The 27,258-nt window shown below is 38.8% G+C and overlaps 3 protein-coding genes across 5 annotated transcripts in view; 2 read left to right on the forward strand and 1 right to left on the reverse strand.

The window, feature by feature from the left end:
* Positions 1 to 27,258, forward strand: part of LOC114252697 (uncharacterized) — a 378,993-nt gene that overhangs the window by 25,143 nt on the left and 326,592 nt on the right. The gene's annotated exons all lie outside the window — the stretch shown is intronic.
* Positions 16,055 to 17,083, reverse strand: LOC114251748 (attacin 1). The gene is made up of 3 exons (XM_028186130.2): positions 16,776 to 17,083; positions 16,485 to 16,685; positions 16,055 to 16,406 (listed from the first exon to the last, which is right to left on the reverse strand). The coding sequence occupies exons 1-3, from the start codon at positions 17,015 to 17,017 to the stop codon at positions 16,205 to 16,207; spliced, it is 645 nt and encodes a 214-aa protein (XP_028041931.2). The 5' UTR covers positions 17,018 to 17,083; the 3' UTR covers positions 16,055 to 16,204.
* On the forward strand, positions 20,717 to 21,951 carry LOC114251747 (attacin). The gene is made up of 3 exons (XM_028186129.2): positions 20,717 to 21,028; positions 21,119 to 21,319; positions 21,398 to 21,951. Exons 1-3 carry the CDS (start codon positions 20,787 to 20,789, stop codon positions 21,597 to 21,599), a joined length of 645 nt encoding a protein of 214 aa, XP_028041930.2. The 5' UTR covers positions 20,717 to 20,786; the 3' UTR covers positions 21,600 to 21,951.

Below are 27,258 nucleotides of genomic sequence, written 5' to 3' on the forward strand. Positions count from 1 at the left end.
CGAGTGCTTCTCTTGCTAGATCTGACCATCTGGCTGGTGTTCTGCCCACGGCGCGCTTGCCCTCTATGCGATCCGCAATTATGAGCTTCTCTAATTCATGTCTGGGAGACCGCATGATGTGTCCGAAAAAGCTCATAACACCGTCCCGGCAGATGGAAGAGAGCCTTTTTCGGATGTTTAGCTGCCTTAGAATAGACTCGTTTGTTCTCATGGCAGTCCACGGCATTCGTAGCATCCTCCGCCACACCCACATTTCAAAGGCATCGATCGTTAATCCACCTCATGCGTGCGCTACTCACACTGGGTATTCCTATGTGAGCGTACCCCATGATGTTCAGAAAATCCTACATCCGCATGGAAAGCAAATCTATCTAATAAATATTAGCGTCACTAAACGTGAACCCATTTGTACACAGATATCACCATAAACCTAACTAACGATCGGGCGACGATCAAAATGTGTTAACTTTACTTAATTGCCTTTGGATTTTATTGCGTGTCGATAATATGGATGGAACGTGTTTGAATATTGCGTGGCTATTTTATTGTTTGTTAATCAGATGATATAGTTGCGGCATTCTGACCGGATGCATATAAAAAATACCTGTAGATAGTTTTGCAGCTGTCACACGAAAAACAAACGAATAATATAAATATGTAATGAACAAATCTAACGGCTTATTCCTACTGCCTTTAAGTTACACTTCCTCTCCGTAATTCAAATGTGTGATGTCTTCGGACTCACGTAGTACTTTGTATGTGTTCAGAAATTATACAATAGAATTAACAGTAACTTTGGCTCGGACTGCTAATAATGGAATTAAAGTACAATTCTTATTAAGAAATCAATGCTTGATCTTTCACACTAAACTGCTCATTAAGCCCAGCACAATATAAACTTTACGTGATAGTTTAACACAATTTTCTGTTTAACCGTTAAACTGAATACTGTTTATAGATATCTTGGGAGATGATACAACTTTGTTGGTAATTATAAAATAACTATTGACTGATATTATATTAACATTTTTGTAGATACTCAACTCTCTATATCAATACCCAATAGTATGGTGATACGAGAAGCGAATTTATCACATTTCCTTGGAATGGTATAGCACATGCAGTTAATTTCTATTATAAAGGGTAATCATGTTTATTTTCCCGTATACGACTTAAAGATTAAAAAATCCTTGATTTTTTAACAAAACGAGAAACATTTGATAAGCTATAATTTAATTATTGAAAGGATTCTCGTTAGAAAAAGAAGGGCTTAACATTTAAAAAAGAAATTTCAACATAATTGACTGCAGCAGCTCTATATTGTTATATCTCCAGATTAAGAGAAACAAATAAGATGTTTATCTGTTAACAGCAACACATACGGATCTTAGTTAATTAACCTGTCTACCTAACATCGTACTATTCATTCAGGTATTTACATTTTTAATTATAGTACAAGCGCAGTCGCGTGGGATTCCTAATTAAGGATAATGTTTGTTGAAACTTTTTTAGTTCAGTAATGTACTTCCAACGCTGATGCAGTTAATCGAAGTGGATCTTGGTCTCCGACCACAGGGGACCCTCCGAGAATAATAAAACTAGTACCTTAAAAATACTTGTTTATGCACCAAATTAAGTTAGGAAATTATGAAAGTACAATTCTCTTAAATGATCTTCCGATATTTGTAATTTTTGGAACGAAGTTCCTTATGGGACGATGCGGAGGGATACCGTAACTGGGAAAAAACGTCCGTAACGTAAGATTTTTATTAGTAATGCACACAGTGTACGACTTAACTTTGTAATAACGTTCAAAAATTACATATTTTTTTTATCATTCATTGATCACGATCTCAGAGCTTTCGATTGCGTAATACACTAACTCTTATGCAAACAACCGTGAATGAAGTGTACCACAATAAGTTCGCACGTTACCGAATGACCGTGGGTTGTTACGAAACCTCCAGTTTTATTTTCTTTATACCTCGAATATAACTTAAAATTAATATTCTTATAATAAGGAACTTCGTTCCTATCCGATGTCCCAAGATACCACACATCTTTTTTTTTACCTTGTTGGTGAGCTTTATTAAAGCACTTTCTAATGTTCACACTACTAATACATTTTCTTTCTTCGTTTTTACTTCCTTCCCAAAGTCTCTGAGTTTCTGAGAATTAGTAAAGTTGGGGTGCTCTTTGCCAAATGAACCCTCTTCTGTCTTATGTCGCACAAAAACGATCTTTCTTTGTAATTAATCGAGTGACCACTGCACTCAGCCTAACGAGCTGATCGGTTGATGGCATAACGGGAGCGAGGTATATGGAGTCTATAGTACTATGTACACAGTTTAATTATTATTCCAATGAGTCCACAATTTTACTTTCTTTTTACCAGAATCCTATTGTTCACAGCACAACCGATTCTATCAAATTTAGAAAATATTCACAGCCGTCATTGAAATATTTTAGCATTAAAGCCCAGAGGCTTATAATAATATCTAAAACTGAATATATTAAACAAAAATGAAAATGTGGTGTCGTGGGACACCAGGTAGGAACGAAGTTCCTTCGGCTAATGTAGAATCGACACAATTTGCAAAAAAAATCGTGCTCAATTTTATGTATGTTTTCTTGATTTTTCTCTTAAATGTTGCTGATGAGTTTTTATTTAAGTACAGGAAAGTATTCAGGAAATTAAGTATCTTAGGAAATAATAAATTACGTAAAATAAAAAAATAATCGTAATTCAAATTATCAATTAAAATAACAAAATAAAATGTATCTATAATGTGAGTATTCGCCACGTGCTTGTCCGTGAATTCATGAGTATATACTATGCATTGGCGGGGTGGAGTGGTAATAGAGAGAGAAGAGATGAGAGAACGAAAAGAAAGAAGGAGAAAGAGAAAGGTATTATACACTACTCGCTTGTGTATACGACTATCGCGCCTGCGCACGTCTCATTTAACGGTTTTATTCCACGGACTTTTTCTTACGGTTTTACTATAACATTTTTTTCAGTTCGGTCGCACAGCAAAATCCCTATCTCCTCCAAGCCTGCTGTAAGGAACTTCGTTCCAAAATAAATCTTGCAATCGACCCATAATGGATCCAATTTCAACACATCACTGTACCACGAATGCATATATTATGTATGTATGTATGTATTAGTTTTAGTTTCGAGGCTTTGACGAACTCTATTTAGTGATTTATGTACAAAATGCACTCATTATACTCAGACCTCAGAAAGCACCGGCATTCCCCCACGTCTAATTAAAACTCATTCCGGCGCAGTCATTTAAATATTTAATTGCTCAGCCGAACCTGACTGAATTAAAACTTCGCCTTAACGTCTGACCACCTACGTCACACGTACGAGCTTCACACGGTTTCCGATAATAGCATAGAATCCTAGAGGATGCTATAAAGTTTACAGTTAATAGAGCCGTTGACCGTTTTTAGTGGCAATTCTAATTATTTCAATGTGTTTTACTGAAAGGCACACAAATCCAAATATTGGAAGAACATGCCGAGCCAACATAAGTAAGGGCCACTATCCTGCGTACTACTGCTGTTCAGGTTTGTATAACTGGAGAACCCATAGAAATTTCCACGTGAACGCTGCTTTTTATCCCCTACCTATTCGCTGGTAGCAAAGGCTATTTCAGCTACGCCCTGACGGGTAGGTAAACTCACAGGTTCAACCTGAGAGAATTTGCTTACAACTCTAGCAAGAGCAGTGCTTCCCAGAATCTACCACTGGATCGGAATCACGACCCACTGAGGGTCCGGCGAGAAACTCAGTGGGCTAAACCCTGCCATTTACCTTAAAACATAAAGTTGAAGTTTTAATTCTAATGTACTGTAAAAAAATTCAATCGAATGCATTAAGTCATTTGTAGAAAAAAAATTGCAGAAATGTACTACCAACTGCGGTCCCACAATTTATATAAGACTATGATTCTACTACAGGAATGCTAAAAATAGCTCAACATCACTAGAGGAAGTCCTTCATACAGCAGTCAAAAATGTCCGACCGACGTCCATTTTATACAGACGCACTTGACGAGAATAACCACTAGAGCTGAATCCGGAAAAATCTTGATATATCCGACGCGAACCGCTCGAAACCGGTTATTTCCGGTTGTCGGGCTAAGGACGGGCTACATTGTATTTCGGGCTAGGTCTGTTTTTGCTTATATTTCTCTGCTCTATTATTAAAGTTGTAAATAAAATTTCAATTATTTTAGTTCGAGATTATAATCTAATTTCAGGAACGTGGAAAAATCTTTAGTTACTTTAGAAATTGGGTATTTTAAAGCTAGAAACTATTCGTCTCAATTTCACTCGGGAGAATCATAATTTTGTGCTGACATAATACATAGTACTATTTATGCATTGTTTCTAATATTATTTAGTAAGTAAAACTTATATAAGCCTCAATATTGAATTTCGTGCTTCTTCCTAAAAAAGTGACGAACTTCCCATTTAACTTTCAACCCCATAATTCCATCTTAGGCAATAAATAAAAAGCGGTATATATGTACATACTTTGCTTCTAACTAGAAGCAGGTATATGAAATTTCGTGCTTTTGATTTTAAAAATGATAAACTTACCGTAAAACCGACCTTCTTTTATTTACCCCTCTGGGGTAAAATTACCAAAAATATTTCTTAAATAGCTGCTTCTATGTTGCTAAATGGCTGCTGACATAAACTGAGAAACTTTCAAATTTGTAGCCCCAGCGACTTAGGGTCCGTGTTGATGAGTCAGTAAGAACAAGCAATTATTCATGGTATAGAAGAGTTTGACAATTTGTTGGACAACGAAAGTCTGAAGCTTGCTTTCCCTCCTCCTCCTTGCGTCGATAATCCGCATTGCTGAGGGTCATGGCCTCGTGAGGCTTTCTTGGAAAAATACACACGGTGAGGTCCCGTGTCCTTCCACGGCAGTGCTTTTAGAAGAGAGTACTTCAAGGCCACTGAAGCTTTGTTTGTGTCCGGCTAATTAACCGCCGCCGGATATTCGGCGTTGACTATTTTACGGTGAAAAGGTCGAACTCCAACTCAACCCTTCTCTTTTCTCATCCGGGTTTGGGACCGGCATTGGAATCTTACTTAAGCAATGTGAAATGATTAACAAAAACAACGATATTTAAACTCAGTACTAAAAAATATCATTTTATTCATGTTAACATGAAATCGAAGACTACACCTTTAAAAACCTTTAATTTTATACAAACAAAATCCCGAAATACAGAACTGTTTCTTTATACGTTTTTCACAATTTGAATGATCAGAAAGAGACTCAGGATAATGAAGCTTGAATTGTACTATAACCAGTAAACCCGATCTCCCGACTGTTCCTGTCCGTTGAATTTCTCTCGGTGACGCCCTTTCAGAGTTCACCTGCTATTTGGGGAATGAATTGTTTCCGGTAACAGTTTACTTCTACCCGACTTTTACATTAATTTCAGTGGGTAGTTGTGCATTTCGTATAACGGTACCATGCACTCGTGGTCTATCTCTGTTGTTCGTGGCTATCATATAATTTAGTGGTAGGACCTCTTGTGAGTCTACGCGGGTAGGTACCACCATCACCCCGCCTATTTCTACCGTGAAGCAGTAATACGTTTCGATTTGAGGGGTGGGGCAGCCGTTGTAACTATACTTGAGACCTTAGAACCTTTATCTCAAGGTGATTGGCGCATTTACGTCGTAGATGTCTATGGGCTCCAATAACCACTTAACACCAGGTGGGCTGTGTGCTCTACCACCCTCCTAAGCAATAAAAAAAAAATAGGTGCAGGTATGAGAAAAGGGCATCTGGAACTATTTTCGTCGAGCGTATAGTCGTTCGGTTGGCAACCTATCAATAATGGATTTACGGTTGTATAGATGTCAATAGAAGTAATTTGTCAATCTACTTGCGTTATAAAAAGTATATACTGTAGGGCCACTCGTACAGAGTGGTTAGCGCAATTAACGCATTGAATATAACGCAAAAACACAATATTTGTCGCTATAAATAATGCGACACGTGTTCGCGGTCGCCCCCAGTTGCATTTATAAATCAGATCACGAGGGACCTATTGACTGGTTGCGTTCATTAGAACATTGTATTTGCAAAACTACAGATTTGTTATCAAATTTTAACCTAAACACGGTCGAAGGAGATAAATAAAGGACAACCAGCTTAAGATGACAGTGGTATTTATTATTTTCTTTTTCCCTACCGTTGAGTATTACAAGTCTATTTGTGTCCTGCGCTTAGCTGTGGCATCATAGAGTGCAGCTTTTTTTGTCAGGAAAGAAGAATTCAATTCAGTTCCTCTCTTTAAAATCAGTCAGATCTCACATTGCATCTCCGTACAACATTATTTCTATGGACACTATCGTATGTTTACTTGGCGAGTATCAGACTGTAGGCCATTTAGGAAGTCTTAGTTATATTGTAAAACGACTACTCGTACCCCACCTTCCAAACTGAGACGCATGACTAATTTGCGACAGGAAATGGCCATGTGGTAAGAGAGGCCACTCATGCGTTTTTACAATATGCCATACTGTTTGTAAAGGCCATTTAACGATCGCGGTATGCTGGTATACAATTCAGAGAGCGCCGTTGCCTATGAACCCCTTAGTCACTTAGTCACTTCCTACACTCAACGACGAGAAGAGGTGGTGCTATGTCAGGCCGATACTATAAAGTCAAAGCACACATCAAAACAGATTAGCCCCAGATATTGCCAATGTCTGTGGGTGGCCCCATGACCTGTATACTCCTCGTCAGCCTTCATATATGTACATCTAACCTCTGGGTCTGCGGAGGGATTTCAGTTCCCTCTGTATTTTGTAACGTATGATCCATGCTCTGAGGAATTGTTTGAATTGATGCCTTCATCTCGTTTTTACCATCGCCTACACGGAAGTAGAGTTCATTCCACTGCGTTCTTCTACAGATCGTTTCCAGAGATCTTTTTTGCCACCTACCATCCGGCTTTGCAATGAGCTCCCCTCCACGGTGCTTCCCGAGCGCTATGACATGTCCTTCTTCAAACGAGACTTGTGGAGAGTATTTAATGGTAAGCAGTGGCTTAGCTTTGCCCCTGGCATTGCTGAAGTCCATGGGCGACGGTAACCATTCACTATCTGCCTAGTAGGGCAATAAAAAAAAATTAAGTTAAATTGTTTATTTGAATAATAGTCTCTTAATGTTCCATGCATTTATCTGTTGTTTAACGATTCCTACACAATGTTACGGTGTTCGAATCCCGCAGGCGGGTACCAGTTGTTCAAATCAAATACGTACTTAACAAATGTTCACGATTGACTTCGATTGTGAACCGGCGCGGCTGATACCACCACCCTGCCTATTTCTGCCGGTTTGAAGGATGGGACAGCTGTTGTATCATAAAACTGAGACATAGGACTCATGTCTGAAAGTGGGTGTGGCGGCATTTACGTTGTTAATATCTATGGGCTATGGTGACAAGTTAACAAAAGGTAGGTCGTGAGCTCGCCTATTCATTTAAGCAAGAAATTAAAGAACACGACAATCAGTCAGCTCATAACAGCACGATCGATAGTGCGAAATTAATCTTCATAAATACGTGTAATATTTAGTCTGAAATAAAAATAATCTAATATCACAAGAAACCCAATCAAAGATTTTAACTTTATATTATCTATTACGATCAGATCACAACAATTCTATTTCACTATTGCGTTCTATAAGTAATTTGTCAGAAAATTGCTGTCAGTATATTATCTGCAAATTAATTTTGCTGCTAAAATGACAAGCGACCTAGATAAATGTACGCTGATATGGTATTTAGAAATAAGTCACATTAATCATAAACTTATTTGGAAACACAGTGTTGATACCAAATCAAATTAATTACAGTATTTTCGTAGCATAATATAGACTTCAGAAATTATCATAATCTAAATTAAAAAGCCAAAATGCAATCAGATGTGCTTTGTTTTTCAGGTAAAATCAAAATCCTGTTCTAACTTAAAATTTTAGAAAATTAAACCGTCTACAAATTATTAGAACGTAAATAGTTTGTTGAGATGCCGACTTAAGAAAATTCCGCTTGAGTTTGAAATACCATTTCAGCTTAATGGGTATGTTAGTGTAGTTGTAATTGCACTGAGCTCTCTCAGGATGCCATGTTTCAAAACGATATTCATTTTCACATTCATTCAACGAAAACAAATTTCCATAAACCGTTACAACCGAGCCAACTGTCGGTCCGTTTTCGTTAAAGGGGAAGATTTCACCACGACTAACTGGGATCACATTTTGTATCGCTGTGGGTGAATTTCTATTCGAGCTATTTACTAAAGGGTTGTTTTCTATGTCATGGCTTAAAAACATATTGTTACGCCGGTAAGAGTAACGCCATCTATTGTCGAATAGTCGAACGAATATCGAAGGATCTAGTAGCACCTAGAACGCTTGAGAAGTACAACGCCTTCTATTGTCAGATAGCGGAAACACAATACTTGAGATGTGTGGAATATTCTCGATAATTCTAGGGATGTGGTATCGACTATAAAACCGTTGCAGAGATGGCACGCACTCAGTCAGTAATCGGAACTACTCGAAGCGAAATAGCGAACGGATCACCTGAAGCGAAGCGGAAGAACCAGATTGAGAAATTTAAAGTGTTTGTGAAGTTTTTTTTTATTTTTATTTTTATTGCCTTTGTAGGCAGACGAGCATACGGCCCACCTGATGGTGAGTGGTTACCGTCGCCCATGGACTTCAGCAATGCCAGGGGCAGAGCCAAGCCGCTGCCTACCGCTTAATACTCTCCACAAGCCTCGTTTGAAGAAGGACATGTGAAGTGTTTTAAGTGTTCAAGTCCAGCGTGGTCAGAACGCGGAGGGCCCAATCTCGGCGGTTCGTGCTGGAGTCATGGTCCAGGCGGCTGGCCCTGGCAGCCCTTGTGGACTGGGTGAATCGTGACAGAGGACGCCTCACTTTCCGGCTCACGCAGGTGCTCACTGGGCATGGTTGCTTCGATGAGTTCCCTCATACGTCGGTCTGAGGCCCAGCGAAGGGGGGCCTAAGAAGACGACGTGCAAGCTGCTCTACACGCGTTTTACGCAAGAGCATCCGGGTGATGAAAGGCTGGCTATCCTCGACCCACGCTGGTTCTGACCTAGTGGGGTATTTCGTAGGATAACCCATTCTAACCGGTGCCATCTAGGCGGGCTTCGGACAGCCTGTCAACCGAGAGGGCTGGTGGTCATGGCGCCGACGACCGCCGGCCTGGCGTCCAGAGGGGGAGGGTGATGGCAGAGATGTGCTCCACACTAAGCGCTTCACTCTCTCCCTTTTGTCTTTTCATGAGTTCTGTTTCATGCGAGGTTCGGACGTGGGTTGTTGAGCGACAGGAGGTTTTAGTCGGTTCGACTCCGACATACCCCACCTGCCATCCCCAGTGAAGGGTGGCAGTTCGGCGATTTCCTACTGAACAAAAAAAAGTGTTCTATGTGTTGAATACAGTTTTTAGTTGTAATTCGGTAGAATTTTTATTTATCCCGAACCCCAGCGCGTAACAATATATAAGTATTAGGCCGCTCTTAGTTCGTTTGTATCTCTGATATTGTTCCTAACGATAACTACTATTTATATTTCATTAACATCGTCATTACGAAAAATAAAAAACAGGAAGCATTTCGTCTCGAAAATTTGTATTATTTTTATCACATGCCGTATTCCATTATGTAACAATCGCAGCCTTCGAAGCTTAAACAAACGAGCTTACACCGTATAAGCTATAAAAACATAATTTCCCGGATTGGCCCGAGTTGACAATCATTGCCAGCATACTCTGGAGTACTGTTTATATGCCATAAAACGATACCAATTTTTAAGCGTATAATTTTGCCTTCTGGGATTCATGTAAAATGATAGCTGTCATTATTTTGCGGGTATATAAATTCTTTTAGAAGGAAATTGGATCAGAAAGAGCCTTAACTTTTTGTGTAGATCAGACTACACTTGAATTGGATTTATAAGCATAAGGTGTATTATACTTATTTTATTGATATTGATGGTTATCTTTCTAAAACATTCGTGGGCTAAGACTGATCTGTGAAACGGGACACTCATGTCGAGGAATCTTCATCCTTGTCATTGACTGACTTTAAATAAATAGCAATATTGTAATTAATATTGGTGTAATGATATGGATTAATGAGTTATAGAATATACATACAAGGTTATACCACCGAAATAAATAAAAAAACTAAGCTGACGAAGCACCTTAAGTCGTGCGTGACACAAATTATTTCATGAAAACATGCACGAGCTTATGGCAAATTTCATAGAAAATTAAATCCCCTACCACGGTTTTCGGTTAAGGAAACGAGACATTTTCGTTCCCGCGGGAGTTGTCCCCACTTAATTTAATGCTACAAATTGGCCTCATGTTACTCCCGCTGAAGGATTTACAACGTTATATATGAGACGAATTTGGAGCATGTCACTAACCTTTAATGGTGTTTGGAAGTTACTTTGAATATTTTAAATATTTTGTCGTATGAATTGGACGCGAGCTCAGATCTTTCTCGAGTAAGAATGACTTCCTCAGAGTTTCCGCGTGCTATAATATGTCTTCTTCTTCAATTGTGACTTTATAAGAATTTCAATCTAAACCACGCCGTAACTTCACTCAGCTACACTGAACTAAACAATATGCACTTTTATTGTAACTAACAAGGCATATGTAAAATCATCCCAAAATCAATGAGCTGTAAGCTCATCATATAGCTAGCTAGCTATTCAGGCCCATCAGTTTTGTCACGCAACTATTGAATTTACCATCAGAAAATTGGATGCAAATCAATAATGTAAAACCTAGATTTAAACAACTTTCCAAGATTTTTGTACAGAGTTGCAAGTAACACTTATTTTATTATAAAAAACATTTTTAAATGTGACTTTAGCGGCTGTCTTGCTGCGCTTCTGTTATTATCGACTTTGTTGCTAGGGCTAGTGTTAGCAAATTCTCTCAAGGTGGGCCCGAGAGTTAACCCACCCGTCCGGGCATAACTGGAATAGGCTCTTAGGCTACTAGCAGTAGGGGAAAAAAATCTACCTTCTCCGATACTGAAATTGATGGTAAAGTTCATGCCGAATTAGTCAATAAAATGCAAGCCTTGTTGGACTCGGTTCGAAGCTATACAAAACTAAAACTATTAAATTCAAATTGTAATCTAGAATTGACTTATCAAAGCACTAGTAAAAGCAATTCAAAATATTATTAGCTTGTTAACGCTCGAATGTACATAATAAATGATTCGATCTTATTCTGTACGGCCGTTATATTTCATACAGTTCGCTCTGGACAGTTTCAAACGACCCGTTTTGTACGACTTAGATTATCCACTACTATTTGAATTTATCACTAAATGGTTTTATTATAATTATAATATTCTACTAAATTTTATTTATGGTAATTGGACAGATTAGTAATTAACATCTGTTTTTGAACTATTTTTACAATGAAATATTATTCCTTTGTAAAATAAATCCGTTTAACAATTACATGGCCATGAAAATTTGACCTCATATTATCTTATATATTTGAAGTCGTCGTGGCCTAAAGGATAAGACGTTCGGTGCATTAGTTTGTAGCGATGCACCGGTGCTCGAATCCCGCAGGCGGGTACCAATTTTTCTAATGAAATACGTACTTAACAAATGTTCACGACTGACTTCCACGGTGAAGGAATAACATCGTGTAATAAAAATCAAACCCGCAAAATTATAATTTGCGTAATTACTGGTGGCAGGACTTCTTGTGAGTCCGCACGGGTAGGTACCACCTCCCCGCCTATTTCAACCGTGAAGCAGTAATTCGTTTCGGTTTGAAGGGTGGGGTAGCCGTTGTAACTATACTGAGACCTTAGAACTTATATCTCAATGTGCGTGACGCATTTACGTTGTAGATGTATATGGGCTCCAGTAACCACTTAACACCAGGAGCTCGTCCACTCATCTAAGCAATAAAAAAATATATATAGCCATGGCACCTAAAATAATTCTACCTGTCTTGAGATATGAAGTCAAAATCTCTAATAATTAACAACACTGGCTTTCTAACCATAATTCAAATTCAAATTTAAATAGATTTAAAACCATAGGCAAGACGGTTATTGTTATCACGAAGTAAAATTACTGAGAATACTTAAAGCATATAGTAGGGGTGACTCCCCTGCAAACAACTGCTAAAGAAACTGCATAGTTCAGTTGGTGATAAATTGGTGACAACGAACCACACTCTAGAGGTATCAAGGCATTGTGGAAGGAGTACAGGGAAACCTGACTAATGGACATTAGCGTATATTTATCTCTGTTTTTGATTCGTACTAATTGCATTTCCGTATTGTAGGGATAAATGTTCGATAAATTGTTTAATGGAGTCAATAGACCTAGATTATTAAAACAAAATGGCTAATTTGTGTTAGAATTGACAGTCATAATTGGAATATTAGTAGTGATATCTTACACGCCTTTCGAGCTTAGTTGGTAGTCTATTAGTCTCGATGCTTGAAAGAGGTAGTATTAATAAGTAGTATTAGTAAGTTAATAAGTATTTTATGTATGCTGATAGTCGCAGCCAGGTTATAGATTCCAACAACATAAATTATTTTATTTAAGAGCTTTGTTATGTTACCATTTTCCACCTGATTTATCTATAGTGCTGTTGCAACAAACACAGATGAGTATACAAATAGCTTAGGATCTTAGGAACAAACAGATCTCCTCTATCTGATCCTTTTTTTAGTATTACCACTGGAACTCGATAACTCCCTTCGAGAATATACATAATATGTACATTTAGTCTCGTCAATTCTTTTTCAGATATTTCAAAAATACGTTGTTTTCCCCCTGAATCTAATATGTGGGTCGCGCTCTGAAGAGTAGCACAGCAGTATTAGAATACCGCAAAGACTTTGCTTTCCTCCTGACGTCTCCAAGAACCATCTAGCGCTATGTGGAGCGTGACTAATACGTTGGATGGAATCGAAAAAAGTATGAGATAATTATTATCTAATAAACGAAGTTTATCATATACTTCGAAACGCAAGATGAGTCTACTGTTGTAAAATAATGTAATAGCGTGTTGTGAGAGAAGGTAAATAATTTTTTTTTGATTTCGCAATGTATTCTTCAGAAGACGTTGGTTTTTTTTTATTGCCTTTGTAGGCAGGCAGACGAGCATACGGCCCACCTGGTGGTGGGTGGTTACCGTCGCCCATGGTCTTCAGCAATGCCCGGGGCAGAGCCAAGCCGCTGCCTACCGCTTAATATTCTCCACAAGCCTCGTTTGAAGAAGGACATGTCATAGCGCTCGGGAAACACCGTGGAGGGGAGCTCATTCCATAGCCGGGTGGTACGTGGCAAAAAAGACTTCTGGAAATGTACCGTCGATGAACGCAGCGGTTCCAGATCATATGGAATTCTTAAATCGATTTAAGAATATGGCTCGTACAAGAATGAACTCGCATTCCGAAATCCGAAATATCTGAATCCCAAATACACCCTATTTATTTTTAAGTAAAAATATATTTACATCGGAACAATCAAGTTTTTAAAAGCACTCCATATTTAACTGAATATTGAGGCAATTCATAATCATTTTAAAAGTTATCAGCTAAACTTTTTATGATTTTTCCAACTATAAAATACTAAATGATCTATCGATATTAAAATTCAAACAGTTACAAATTCAAAATGCGAAAAGTTATTCACGAAGGACGTTATTCACATTCGAAATGCGTCAGACTGATAAATGGATTCCATCTGACTTGAAGTAGCAAAAATACTGACGGTTATAAATATTATTTCATTTTCTATTAAATTTAAATTCAGAAGATCTTTTATCGTTTATCGTCGAAGGAGGTAGGTGAGTTCATCTCAATGGCTACTGGATTGTCTAGAGTATAGAGAGAGACCAGCTATTTATTCAGTATAAGAATAAAGTATTTTTGATAGTGACGGCCATTTCAGTAACTAAGTAACCAACAGTTAACAAGCTATAGCAGCTGCAGACAAGAACACAGACCACTTACAATATGAACGCCGCTGTGCAACTTGAAACATTATTATGGCCTTTCAACTGCACTGGTACCAACATTTTGTTCTATCGTCGGGATCCTGGGATTGTCTCCCGAATTTACCATAATGGTGTTCTACTACACCGCGTAGTTTTAAACTAGTTTAGGTTAGTCGGAGACCTTGGGTATAAGGAAAGATCACCCCTAAGCTGGTATTGTTGTTCAGTAAACAAACGGTCTAAATACTGCTGTTCCCACAACTTGCATTTTTATAAAATCGTCTTCAAATTGTCGTTAACTTGATTAAGGTTTTTGGCTGACCTATTTTATTCTATGTCAGCCACTACTGCCGTATCCTCTGGTCAGGGATCAGAATGAAGTACAGGTGTCTTCCGGTTTATAGTATAACCACAATTACAGTTAATACTAGATATCCTGTAGCTGAAAAAGTTATTATTAAGCGTATATTACGAAACTCTGAAAATAAGCACGTAATGTTTTATATGTTAATATTTTTCTTGTATCTTCACAAGCGTGTATTTTACTTGATAATTCGGTTCGCTGGAGCTCGACTAATGGTCTGTGAACTGTCTGATATTGGAAGGGAAAAAAATGTTAATGTGAAAATATCAGTTTGCAACTTCATTATAAGTAGAAGGGGGTTTTTATGGTGTTTGAGAAAACGTGTTACAAGTATGTACAAAATATATTTTTGATGGTTGTAGTTTGCCTAATGAGCTTATTGAGTTTGAGGAGTTTAATATTCATGATACAATTATTATTCATGACATCTCAATCTCATATCTCAAGACAGTTAATGTAGTCATCTGTGGCTCCGATAGCCATTTAACACCAAGTTGGTTGAGAATAAGTCCGTCATATTTCGAATAAAAGTGAATAAAAACTATTAGAGGTTGTTATTGATCAAAACGTGCGAAGACACTGGTGGAACCAGAAAAAAAACTTATGGCACTCGGGAACTGCCGCGGTAAAGCTATTGCATAGCATTTTTTATCAACTTATGCAATTATAATTAGACAATGATAATTTCATATTAAAACAATAATAAAACAAGACCACGCTATATTTATAAACATTATAGCAAGCAAAACATTAACTATCCCCTTCACACTCATAAAGTAGACCGTGCGAGAGAGAGATGGGCAGACTTTTCATGATGCGCATGCAGTGTGACGTCACGCCACGCGCTTATTCACAAACACTACACAAGCGCAACGTGTGAATATGTTGAACGCGAACTACATGGTAGGCGGAGTGAGGGGTGTAAGGTTTTTTTCGTTACAGAATTTCATGATTCGGTCGCCGCGCTCAAGGCCCGCGATAAAACCTATGCAATAGCTTAAAAAGTAAATTCGTCTATTGGGCTCCGTTGCCCGAAACTAATATGTGTTATCTATATATTAATACGTGAAGGAAAAACTGTATCCCTTTTTACGAAAATTGCGCGGACGGAGGAGTATGAAATTTCCCACGCTTATAGAGAATATAGAGAAGGAGTGCAATATGCTATTTTTTTTTTAAATTATGCCTAAAAAATACATTAAATCAATAAAAAAAAAAATTACACACACCACCATCAAACACGCGCATGCATACTATTTATTTATTGTCAAACTTTTGTTCTTGACGTCTGTGGTCAAATTGAGAATAGATTTAATATTGTTTGTCTTTATTAATATTTTTCCATAGTGTAGTCTTGGTGAAATTTGTGATTAAAAAAGTACAATAGTCTTTGAAAATAGAATCATAATGTACAAACTTATAGTTTCAATTAATTATATTCGAATTTCGACTACCGGGCGGCCACTATTTAATAAAAATTACGTCAAGTTGCAGCTGCAGATTCAGCAAGATATAGAAAATCCCGGTTATGTTGTGTGAATTTGCGTGATAATAAATTGAACGACAAGTTTAATAATGTACATAGTTCTGTGAACATGGAAACACAATCTAATGTTTAATTGGTTCTTTATTTGATAAGGCGGTACTGACAGTGAGTATTTATTCGTGCGCAACATTATAATATCTAAACTATAATTAAATCCTTATGTTAGAATATTGAAAGGGAATTTATGATTTTACTGCTTTCGCATAATACTTTTTAGAAGAATTTCGAGAAGGAGAATCCCACATTGGGCTCCCACGAAGATCTGTAAAAAGGCGTATCAAACTTCTTGAAGCCGGCGTTGAAGTCGAGCGAGCTGGACGGCGATCGGAACAGGTTCAGCTTACCGCCGGCCGAGTAGTCATTCCGGTTGATGACGTCAGAGTGCGCCGCGCTCAGCGATGCGCCCACCTTCTGTCTGCAACACGACCTCGAGTCAGTACCTCGCGTACTGCCGCTGTCACCTCAGTGCTCACGGACGAGCAGAGATACTCACTTGAACATGTAGTCCACTCCGCCGCCCAGCGTGTTGAAGTTGGGTGCGTTGGGGATGGCGCTGGGCGAGTTCCTGATCGCGAACGCCTTGGCGCTCAGGTCGTGGTTGTTGTTGTGGAACAAGTTGACCTTGCCTGCGACGCCGAGCTGCTCCCCGAAGCCAGGAATGCGGGTCCCGGTCAGACTCAGCCCGTGCCCGTTTCTGCAACATGGACAAACGAACATGAAGCCACTAGCCCGGAGCACAATGAGCAGTATATTGTATACTAGCCGCCACTAGGTAGGTACTCACATGTTGTCCAGAGCGAGCCCTGCGGAGGCGGCGCTGAGCTTGTGGCGGTCATTGAAGTCGGCGGACCCGATGGCGCTGAGCACGTTCTTGTCGTTGCCGGTGAGAGGAACCTTCAGGGCGGCCCCGGAGGTTCCATCCGAGTTCACTGTGAAGCTGCCGGCTTGTCTCCGCGCACGTGTCGGCACGTGTCTACCGCTCGCCAAGCACGCGCACAACAACAACAACGCTACACTCTTGGACATCTTGATCTGTGTCGTATTACTTGTCTGTTGACTGCTCAACGTGCAGATGAGGAATGATGTTGGGAAACCAAATGTTTTCGCTTTTATAAGAATCTTAGAGACTGAACCAATTGAACCGAATTAAATGTGATGATAAGAATTATTCCCCCTAATATCGACGGCACGCGCCGCGCTCGGGGAATCACTTGTGACGGTCGTTATACTTGGCACGAACTCACTCTCAGAGGCTATGACACATTTACGGTCTAGCAGCACCACGCGCTCTTTGATAAACTAAGATTAGTCTTACGGCTCACCCAGTGTTGAGTGGTTATCGCAGCCCATAGACATCAGGCGTTAATGCTGCCACCCACTTCGGGATTTGAGGTCTATATCTCAATAGTACAATAATGATGAAAGTTAAAATTTTTGTAGGTTTGATTTTAATTACACGATGTTATTCCTTCAGAGTGAAGGTCATTCGTGACCATTTGCTAAATAGGTATTTCAACAGAACAGTATTTACCTGCGGTATTGGAACACTGGCATGGTCACATTGCTCAATAGAAGTGCATCAGGCGTCTTATCCGTCAGGCTACGATGATCAGAACGGCCTAGACATCATAACAGATTTTTAGTTAAATTGATAACGCACAAGGCGCTAAGATATCGCCTTAGACAGTCCTGGTACTGGGATAGAAAACCTCCATACATTATTATCTAAAGCCAAGGACAGCAGCCAGCGCCGGGGTGCCACCTCCGCGGGCATCAATCCGTCGCTTAGATCAAGCTCATCGTATTATGTATATGTATATATTTTTGTCGATGTGGAGTGCGCCGAACGCGCATACGAACCCTCTTCCCATTCCCCCCTGCATCAACTCACACCTGCCCTATGTGGTAGGGAGCTTCTGCCCGGGCAGTGGGGTTCGCCCCGAGGCCCGTTCCGTGCCCCCGTAAGGGGGTAAGACGACCCTTCTTCTTCTTCTTCTTCATTATTATCTCATCACAATTCTCGATGTATATAGGTACATACACATGGTTAATTTTTCCTAGCAAACATTTTACCTACAAGGGATGTTCAATAAATAGTGATAATGCAATACATTGTTGCTGGAAAGAAAAACTAGATACTGGCGAACATATGTAGCCTAGTCATTAGAATAATAATAATAATAACACAGCGATTTTATTCAATATCCTCTTTTGTTTTTTTAAAATAGAAGTCATTTGGTAGCGACGCAACGTGTCGAAACGTCTACTTAAAAATGGATAAAATTGATATTCGCACGGTAATAAAATAACTCTGCTTGAAATTTTTTACTACGGAGCTGGTAAATCAAGAATTGAGAGCAACACTAGGGGTTCATGCTCCGCCATATTTTGCGATTAGAGGTTGGTGTGCTGAGTTCAAGCGAGGAAGAACTTCCATTAACGACGAACTCCACTTTTTTTTTTATTGCTTTGATTGAAGGACGAGCTCACAGCCCACCTGGTGTTAAGTGGTTACTGGAGCCCATAGACATCTTCAAAGTAAATGCGCCACCCACCTCGAGATATAAGTTGTAAGGTCTCAGTATAGTTACAACGGCTACCCCACCCTTCGAACCGAAATGCATTACTGCTTCATGGCGGAAATAGGTGGGGTGGTGCTACCTACCCGTGCGGACTCCCAAGAGGTCCTACCACCAGTAAATGGGTCCACCACATGGGACGCCCTACATCGGTAGTGACTGAACAAATTATTAAAGAGTTGAAAGCATTGCTTAAGCGGATCGTCGTGCTACTGTTTGTTTTACAGCAGAAGAAATGAAAATTTCTACAGGAAGTGTCTATAATATTATACACAACCATTTGGATAAGAAAATAGTGTCAACGCGCTGGGTGCCCAAAATGGTTTCTGACGCGCTGAAACAAACCACACTGAGAATTTCACAAAACTGCTTATGTTTGTCACAATAAGATCTTGACCGATTTTTCGGTCCAACTCAATTCATAACTTGGACAAAACATAGCTTCACCGACCCGGAAACGAAAAAACAGTCCACGACTTGAAAGAGATCGTCATCTCCGAAGAACTTCAAAACGATTCCATTCGCCGGTAAGATCACGGGCTGTTTTTTCTGGAACAGCCAAGGTGTGGTAATGATCGAATACATGGAGCCACTATTACGGGGACTGCTTACACAGGACAAACAACAAAGTTTCGTGAGCACATACGCTAACAACGGCGGGGCACACTCGCTAAAGTTGTGCACAAATCCGGAGTTTCAATGGCTACCATTCAAGAAGCTGACTTCTTCATATTAATGCCTGACTCCATATTCAAGGGACCTAATTCCGCGCTTAAAGGACCATCTCAGGGGCCATAAATTTGAAGATGATAGGCGCGGTAGTCGCTACGGTATACACTATTTTTAAGGGATCAGGAAGATGCTTTAAAAATGGGGTTATATCTTTAGAAAAAAACACAAAAAGTATATAAACATAAAAGGTGAATAGCATATCATATAATAAAAGTTAATTGCCGCATACAATGAGTATCAATTTTTTTTGAGCACAAAATTAATTAGAGTCTATTAAAAAGTGCCCATTCAATTATTTATTTCTTATAGCTCATTTGGGTAGACGAGCTTACGTCCCACCTGGTTTTAAGTAACCACCGGAACCCATAGACATTTACCGCACCTTGAGACATGAGTTCCAAGATTTCAGTTTTTACAGTACAGCGGCTGCCTCACCCTTCAAACTGAAGCGCATTACTGTTTACAGCAGAAATAGGCGGCATGATGGTACCTACCCGTGTGGATTTAAAAGACGACCAGTAATTTTATTTCATGTGGCCTTATGGCCAGCGTCAGAAGTTACACCTCACACATTTTTACTGGTGGTAGGACCTTTTGTGAGTCCGCGCGGGTGGGTTTGAAGGGTGGGGCAGCCGTTGTAACTATACTTGAAACCTTAGAACTTGTATCTCAGGATGGATGGCGCATTTGCGTTGTGGATGTCCATGAGCTCCAGTAACTACTTAACACCAGGTGGGCTGTGAGCTCGTCCACCCGTCTAAGCAATAAATAAAAAAGTATGTATATCTGTACTAGAGACTGCTTAACATCAGATGATCCGCTCACTAGGCGACTAACATATCTTTACGACAGTAGTAAAGGTATATTTATAGTTATTTCTATAAATAATATAGTACTATTACTAGACGGGTCGATTAGGCCCACTAGTAACTGCCGAATCCCACATGTATCATGGTCACAAAGCCACCACTCTCCACGAGACGCAGGATACATGTGCCCATATTTGCCCAAATCGTATATTTGATTATTATTGCAAATATGAAGTTATCTTTGTCGTAGTGATACAACTGTATACGAATACGTGTTGACTATATACATATTTCCTTAGATAAATTAGTAAAGTGAGTCCTTAACAATATACAGTGGGTTGACTGTGTGTTCAGTATTGTTGATGTCCATGAGCGACAGTAGCCACTTACGATTAGATGACCCTTATATTTCGTGATATTATAATTTAAAAAACAGCGCGTGAAGCAGTGCGTCTAATTACTACTTATCATCATCCGCGATAACCTCTGACACGTTCGGAATTTTATTGAGGTACTTTACCGAGTATCTTAAGTAATGAAGTATTGTTTAATCTTATTAAGGGGATTCCTTTGACTCCTTTATTTGAGAACATATATTGGATTGAGACTGATGCTGTGTCATTCCTCATCTGCACGTTGAGCAGTCAACAGACCAGTAATACGACACAGGTCAAGATGTCCAAGAGTGTAGCGTTGTTGTTGTTGTGCGCGTGCTTGGCGAGCGGTAGACACGTGCCGACACGTGCGCGGAGACAAGCCGGCAGCTTCACAGTGAACTCGGACGGAACCTCCGGGGCCGCCCTGAAGGTCCCTCTCACCGGCAACGACAAGAACGTGCTCAGCGCCATCGGGTCCGCCGACTTCAACGACCGCCACAAGCTCAGCGCCGCCTCCGCAGGGCTCGCTCTGGACAACGTGTGAGTACCTACCTAGTGGCGGCTAGTATACAATATACTGCTCATTGTGCTCCGGGCTAGTGGCTTCATGTTCGTTTGTCCATGTTGCAGAAACGGGCACGGGCTGAGTCTGACCGGGACCCGCATTCCTGGCTTCGGGGAGCAGCTCGGCGTCGCAGGCAAGGTCAACTTGTTCCACAACAACAACCACGACCTGAGCGCCAAGGCGTTCGCGATCAGGAACTCGCCCAGCGCCATCCCCAACGCGCCCAACTTCAACACGCTGGGCGGCGGAGTGGACTACATGTTCAAGTGAGTATCTCTGCTCGTTCGTGAGCACTGAAGTGACAGCGGCAGTGCGTGAGGTACTGACTCGAGGTCGTATTGCAGACAGAAGGTGGGCGCGTCGTTGAGCGCGGCGCACTCTGACGTCATCAACAGGAATGACTACTCGGCCGGCGGTAAGCTGAACCTGTTCCGATCGCCGTCCAGCTCGCTCGACTTCAACGCCGGCTTCAAGAAGTTTGATACGCCTTTTTACAGATCTTCGTGGGAGCCCAATGTAGGATTCTCCTTCTCTAAATTCTTCTAAATAATCTTGATAATTGGAAATCATCAGTATTTCGTTAATATTTTTAATAAGCTATAAGTATAAAAAAATGTATTCGAGTGTTTCAGGCATTTTAAACAGCTGCTTCATGACTTGAATGAATTTCTAGTATTAGTTTAACGTCATTTCCAGTATATCGTAGTAAGAGTAAAGAAGAGAGGGGATAAGGAACATTATTATGTACATAAATATGTAAGATGTCACAATCTGTTAGAAAAGTTAGAATTTATCTTATTTAATATTATTCTTTCTTTTTTTAATATCACGTAACCATGTAAGCTGTAAAGTACTCAAAACGTCACAAATAATAAAATGATTATAATAAATGGTAAAATTTGTTTGAATTATAATCTATAATCTTCTTTAAATCATTTCGAGATCCCCACTCGGTTTGATCTCTATATAAAATGGTCCTAATATAGTGGTTTAGTTACTAAATATTGTGCTAACACAAATTCCGACGAATAAAACTCTGGTCGTGCGTGACCATCAAAAATGTAAATTATTCGAAATGTCTGAAATAGTATTATGACAATAATAAATACGAGATTAAACCTTAGAAATACATAATATAAATAATAAGATTAAATAGATATTCTAGAGAATAAGAATGAAATCTGCTGCTGAACTTATACTGGTAGTGTAATCCTGAACTGGGATGATGGTACTAATTAAAATTGTGAAGTCATAAGTTGGCGCGTTCAGAACTACGCAGTCAAAACATGAAGCCCCAAACCTCTTCTCGGCTAGTACAAAAATGGCTGCACAATACAAAACGCATGACCCAAAATCCGAAGGGCCAAATCTGAGTAAAAGAATTACGGAAAAAAAATTCGTCTCCAGATTTCACTTCATAATTCTATAAAAGGGACCTCTTCGGGGATATTCCGTTAGTTCCGATTCGATTTTCATTTTATGCTAAAGACGATCCAATTTCGCTTCTCCGAGGGCAGGGGCCCTCAATCTGGATAATACTATGAGTCACATCCTCTCAAACTTTCATACCCTTTTCCTCAAACAAGCATCATGATAAATTTCCTTTGGCACATTTAATAGAGATAGAAATAAGCATCAAAATTAAAATAGTATTTTTTATGTTTTTGATCAACTCTAATTCACCATATCAGATATCAATTTATGATATTTTAGTTGTCGATGGTTTTTGCGAAGCTTGAGTACCGTCGCCTTCAAAGAATGATCCAAATTGAATTCGTTTCGCGAGGAACACCGCTCGTCCGGCTTAGTGTTGCCAATCCAACAAATACTTGCATTACGGCTCCGAAGGGCTACGATTCAGCGAAAACCTCAGCGATCCGCTCGTTTCAAAGCATTTCTTTGCAATATATGTATAATAAGGAGAACCACATACATAATTCCAAGATTTTTAGAACGAAGTTCCTTATGGGACGATGCGGAGGGGTACCCTAACCGGGAAAAAACGTCCGTAACGTAAGATTTTTATAAGTAATGCCCACAGTGTACCACTTAACCTTGTAATAACGTACAAATTAGTAATGCACACAATGTACGACTTAACTCTGTAATAACGTACAAAAAATAACATATTTTTATTATTTAATTTTTATAAATCATTGTGAATAAAACAAAGTTGATAGCTTTGTAAAGTAGTTTTTTTTTTTTTTATCAATAAAAAAAACGTAATAAAAAATATATACCCGAATAATTATTTTCTTTATACCTCGAATAGAACTTAAAATTAATATTTTTATATTAAGGAACTTTGTTCCTATCCGGTGTCCCACGACGACACCACACATCTTTTTTATAAGTTATCTTATGACCCCGTGATCGAATCACAATTCCTTTTTTTTACTACATTTGAATCTCGAAAAAGAAACAAAAGGTTTTAAAAGCCCCACACAATTTTTTTTGTAATAAAGGATCACATTGTTAGTTCCCGGGTAAGGTAGCCAGGGATTTAACATGAATTATACATTTCCTGAAAGGTTTTAGGCATATCACCGGGATGCAATGTTCGGGAAATCACATTTTTTTTTCTTAAGCGGACAAGATACAAGATACTGTTTTTTTTTGGTATTGTGACTTTCTACATTTATAGCAACATGAACAATTTTAATATTTTGTCATTTGTACTGGTGGTGGGACCTCTTGTGGGTCCGCACGGGTAGGTACCCTGCCTATTTCTGCCGTGAAGCAGTAATGCGTTTTGGCTTGAAGGGTGGGGCAGCCGTTGTAACTATACTTGAGACTTTAGAACTTATATCTCAAGGGGGGTGGCGCATTTACGTCGTAGATGTCTATGGGCTCCAGAAACCACTTAGCACCAGGTTGGCTGTGAGCTCGTCTACCCATCTAAGCAATTAAAAAAAATGTTCTAAAAGTAAAAAACAGCTTTTAAAAGACACGTCACCACAGGTCATGTAACATTATTTTACATCTGTTTTTTTTACTATTGTAATTGCTGGTGTGATTGAAAACTATTTATAAAACGTTGTACTGTATAGACTTCCATGACCCGTAAAGCTATGAAGAGGTAGAATTATGTACTAGCTTTAAATACTACTATTATCGTCGTGGCCTAAAGGATAAGACGTCCGGTGCATTCGCGTTTAGCGATGCAGCGGTGTTCGAATCTCAGGCTGGTACCAATTTTTCTAATGAAATACGTACTCAACAAACGTTCACGATTGACTTCCACAGTGAAGGAATAACATCGTGGAATAAAAATGTTATGTTCTACGACTCGTGAAAACAGCAAAGAATATTTCAAAACTAATGAAGTCCCATCGGTCATTCTAAAGATGACCCCGCGATGTCAGAATTGCATTAATATAGTAACGTAATACGGGCATCGATCTTACATATATACACATATTTGCCGAGCATTAACCAAAATGCATTAGGGGGTGGGTGGTAGAGAAAAAAATATCAAATAATTATTTATACTAGCTGACCCGGCAGACTTCGTAGTACCTCAATCGATAAATAAAAGACCTAAACTTTTATTTAATATAAAATAAACTTAAAACAAACAAAAGGAATTGGTCCGACGGGGACACTTCAAAGGGAAAACAAAATTGATATTTTTATTTAATTCCGAGCATTTTCACATTTATCTACCTTTTAAACCTTCTCTGGACATCCACAAATAATTCAAGACCAAAATTAGTCAAATCGGTCCAGCCGTTCTCGAGTTTTAGCGAGACTAACGAACAGCAATTCATTTTTATATATAGAGATTAACAAAGAAATATTTCTTAGAATTTAAATGATTAAGAATATTGTTTAACAAGTTTACAAAATCTTCATATAGTAATTTATGTCCTTCTTCAAACGAGGCTTGTGGAGAGTATTAAACGGTAGGCAGCGGCTTGGCTCTGCCCCTGGCATTGCTGAAGTCCATGGGCGACGGTAACCACTCACCATCAGGTGGGCCGTATGGTCGTCTCCCTATAAGGGCAATAACAAAAAAGAAATATAGATTTTTTTTATTGCTCTAGAACTCTAGACAGGTGGTCGAACAGAAACCTGGTTTTGAGTGTTTACCAGAGCCGATAGACCTCACAACGTGAAAGCAAAGCTTAAAATATGAGGGTCAAGATCGAATGGTATTGTCTAATGACATGAATATATACATATATAAGTCAGGGAAACCGTGGGCGAATAAATAATTGTATTCTTAAGATAACATACAATTATCTAAATTTATATTTTTCTAATGCCTTTTCTATTAAAGCATACAATCTGAAGTCGTGACTTGATAGGTATGACGCAACGGGTTTTACTTCTATGGTAGGAACTAATTTATGGTGTTTGCTAACATCCGACACGTGTTCACCATGTTGTAGGAATAACATCGGGTGGTAAGCCGTATTGTGAGCATAAGACTTCAGCTTGAAGGATAACACTGTTACAATTGAAATCTCAGCTTCATATCTCAAAGTCGGTGGTCAAGAAATATACTAAAATATTACAGTATTATTTATGGTGTTAACATGAATTAAATTGGAACTGGTCTAATCAAACAGAGCAGATGTCTATCAGCCACTAGAAATTGTAATTAAGACAAGCCCAATTCCGCTCACTTTTGAAGCCCACTATTGAAGCCATACATGACTTTTGTTCGATACAAATATTTTTCCAGTTATTTAGAAGCATTGACACTAATGACTCTAAGAGACTTTCTAGGCTCATTTGCACATGTAGCGTAATAATTAACAGGATTATAAGACGGTCAGACTTATAAATTAGCGATCTCAAGATTAGGAATGTGGGAGTAATATCCTGTGGGTACGAAAATATGTATCGATCGATTTAAAAAAAAAATTAACCCATTCGTAGGGATCACACCGTTTTAATTTTCTTTCTCTGTATTATTATAACTAAATTAATTTTGAATTTAATATTATATTTCAGGTACGTACATACAGCAGATGATAGACACACTTGGTAAGATTTATCTTAGTATTTATAATATAACATAATAGAACAATGTGTTCCTTATTTTCTTTATAAAATAAACTATTTAATTAATTAAAACTGTTTAATGTTAATAGATTAGTATATGAACCGGCAATAATCCTTTACAGGTATGTCCTTTTACAACTATCCATGTTTTATTGACCAGCGTCTGTAGGCTGGTTTTTTTTTTGTAAGTGGCCATTCAGGTGTGGTAAACCAAGAGAGATTGCTTATTCCAAATCTTATTCGGCAGGAACCCAAAATATTTCCTGATTAAGTTATATTTCCGACTGTCATATACTGTGTATTTTTTTAAATCATGTAACCGCCCGTAGAAAACCCGAAGACTATATTCTTTTACACCCTTACCTAGTAAATAAATTATATGAATGCTTCTTAAATTTAAATTTCTTGACAAAAGCTTTTTCGAAAGGGTATTACATATTTCACATAGAGCAATATTTACATTCTCTACCGGTCTATCAAACATCACGTAACGTGAACGTAACGTAAGCGTACACGTAACCTCTCCCCCAGTTATAAGAAATATTTTATATACTTTATTCGTTCAAGCATAGAAACGGTGAAATGATGCGTGTAGAATGGGCTTATGAAAATATACGTGTTGTTTTAGGGTTGTTCTGAGGAATATACCAAAAGGAAATAGAGTGTGAGGGAACGCTTGACTGGATTTTCATCTCCTGCTTTAACCCTTTCAATACTGAGGCTGGAAGAAACTTAATGGAAAGCGAATAGAATAATTGCATTATTATATTACCAGAATTCAAAAACGTATTTCGATTCTGGCGAACGTTTAATATCAGTAATCATCAGATGTATGGGATTCCTCAGTCGCCGTACTGCAATCACTAGTCGGCATTTACTGGTGATAGGCAGCTGTAAACTTGCACGAATAAATCCTACCAACCTCTGTATTTCTGCCTTTTAGACTCTATTTGTTGGATTTTAGTCAAGCAGATGGGTGCGGATCGATTTGCAAAGAGAAGATCTATTTTTGTTTTTCCACGTTCATCTTTTTTGAAATAGAGAATGGTTAAAAAGGATGAGAAGAAGTTTTACTACAGATCGTCGCAATAAATATTTAATATACCGCCATAGAACTAGATCATAGTGATCGGTTAAGATTCTGATAGCAACAAAATCTCCCATATCCGCCATTAGTGGGACCACACGAGAC

Source organism: Bombyx mandarina, chromosome 06 (assembly GCF_030267445.1).
Source record: "Bombyx mandarina strain Sakado chromosome 06, ASM3026744v2".
NCBI classification, from domain to species: domain Eukaryota; kingdom Metazoa; phylum Arthropoda; class Insecta; order Lepidoptera; family Bombycidae; genus Bombyx; species Bombyx mandarina.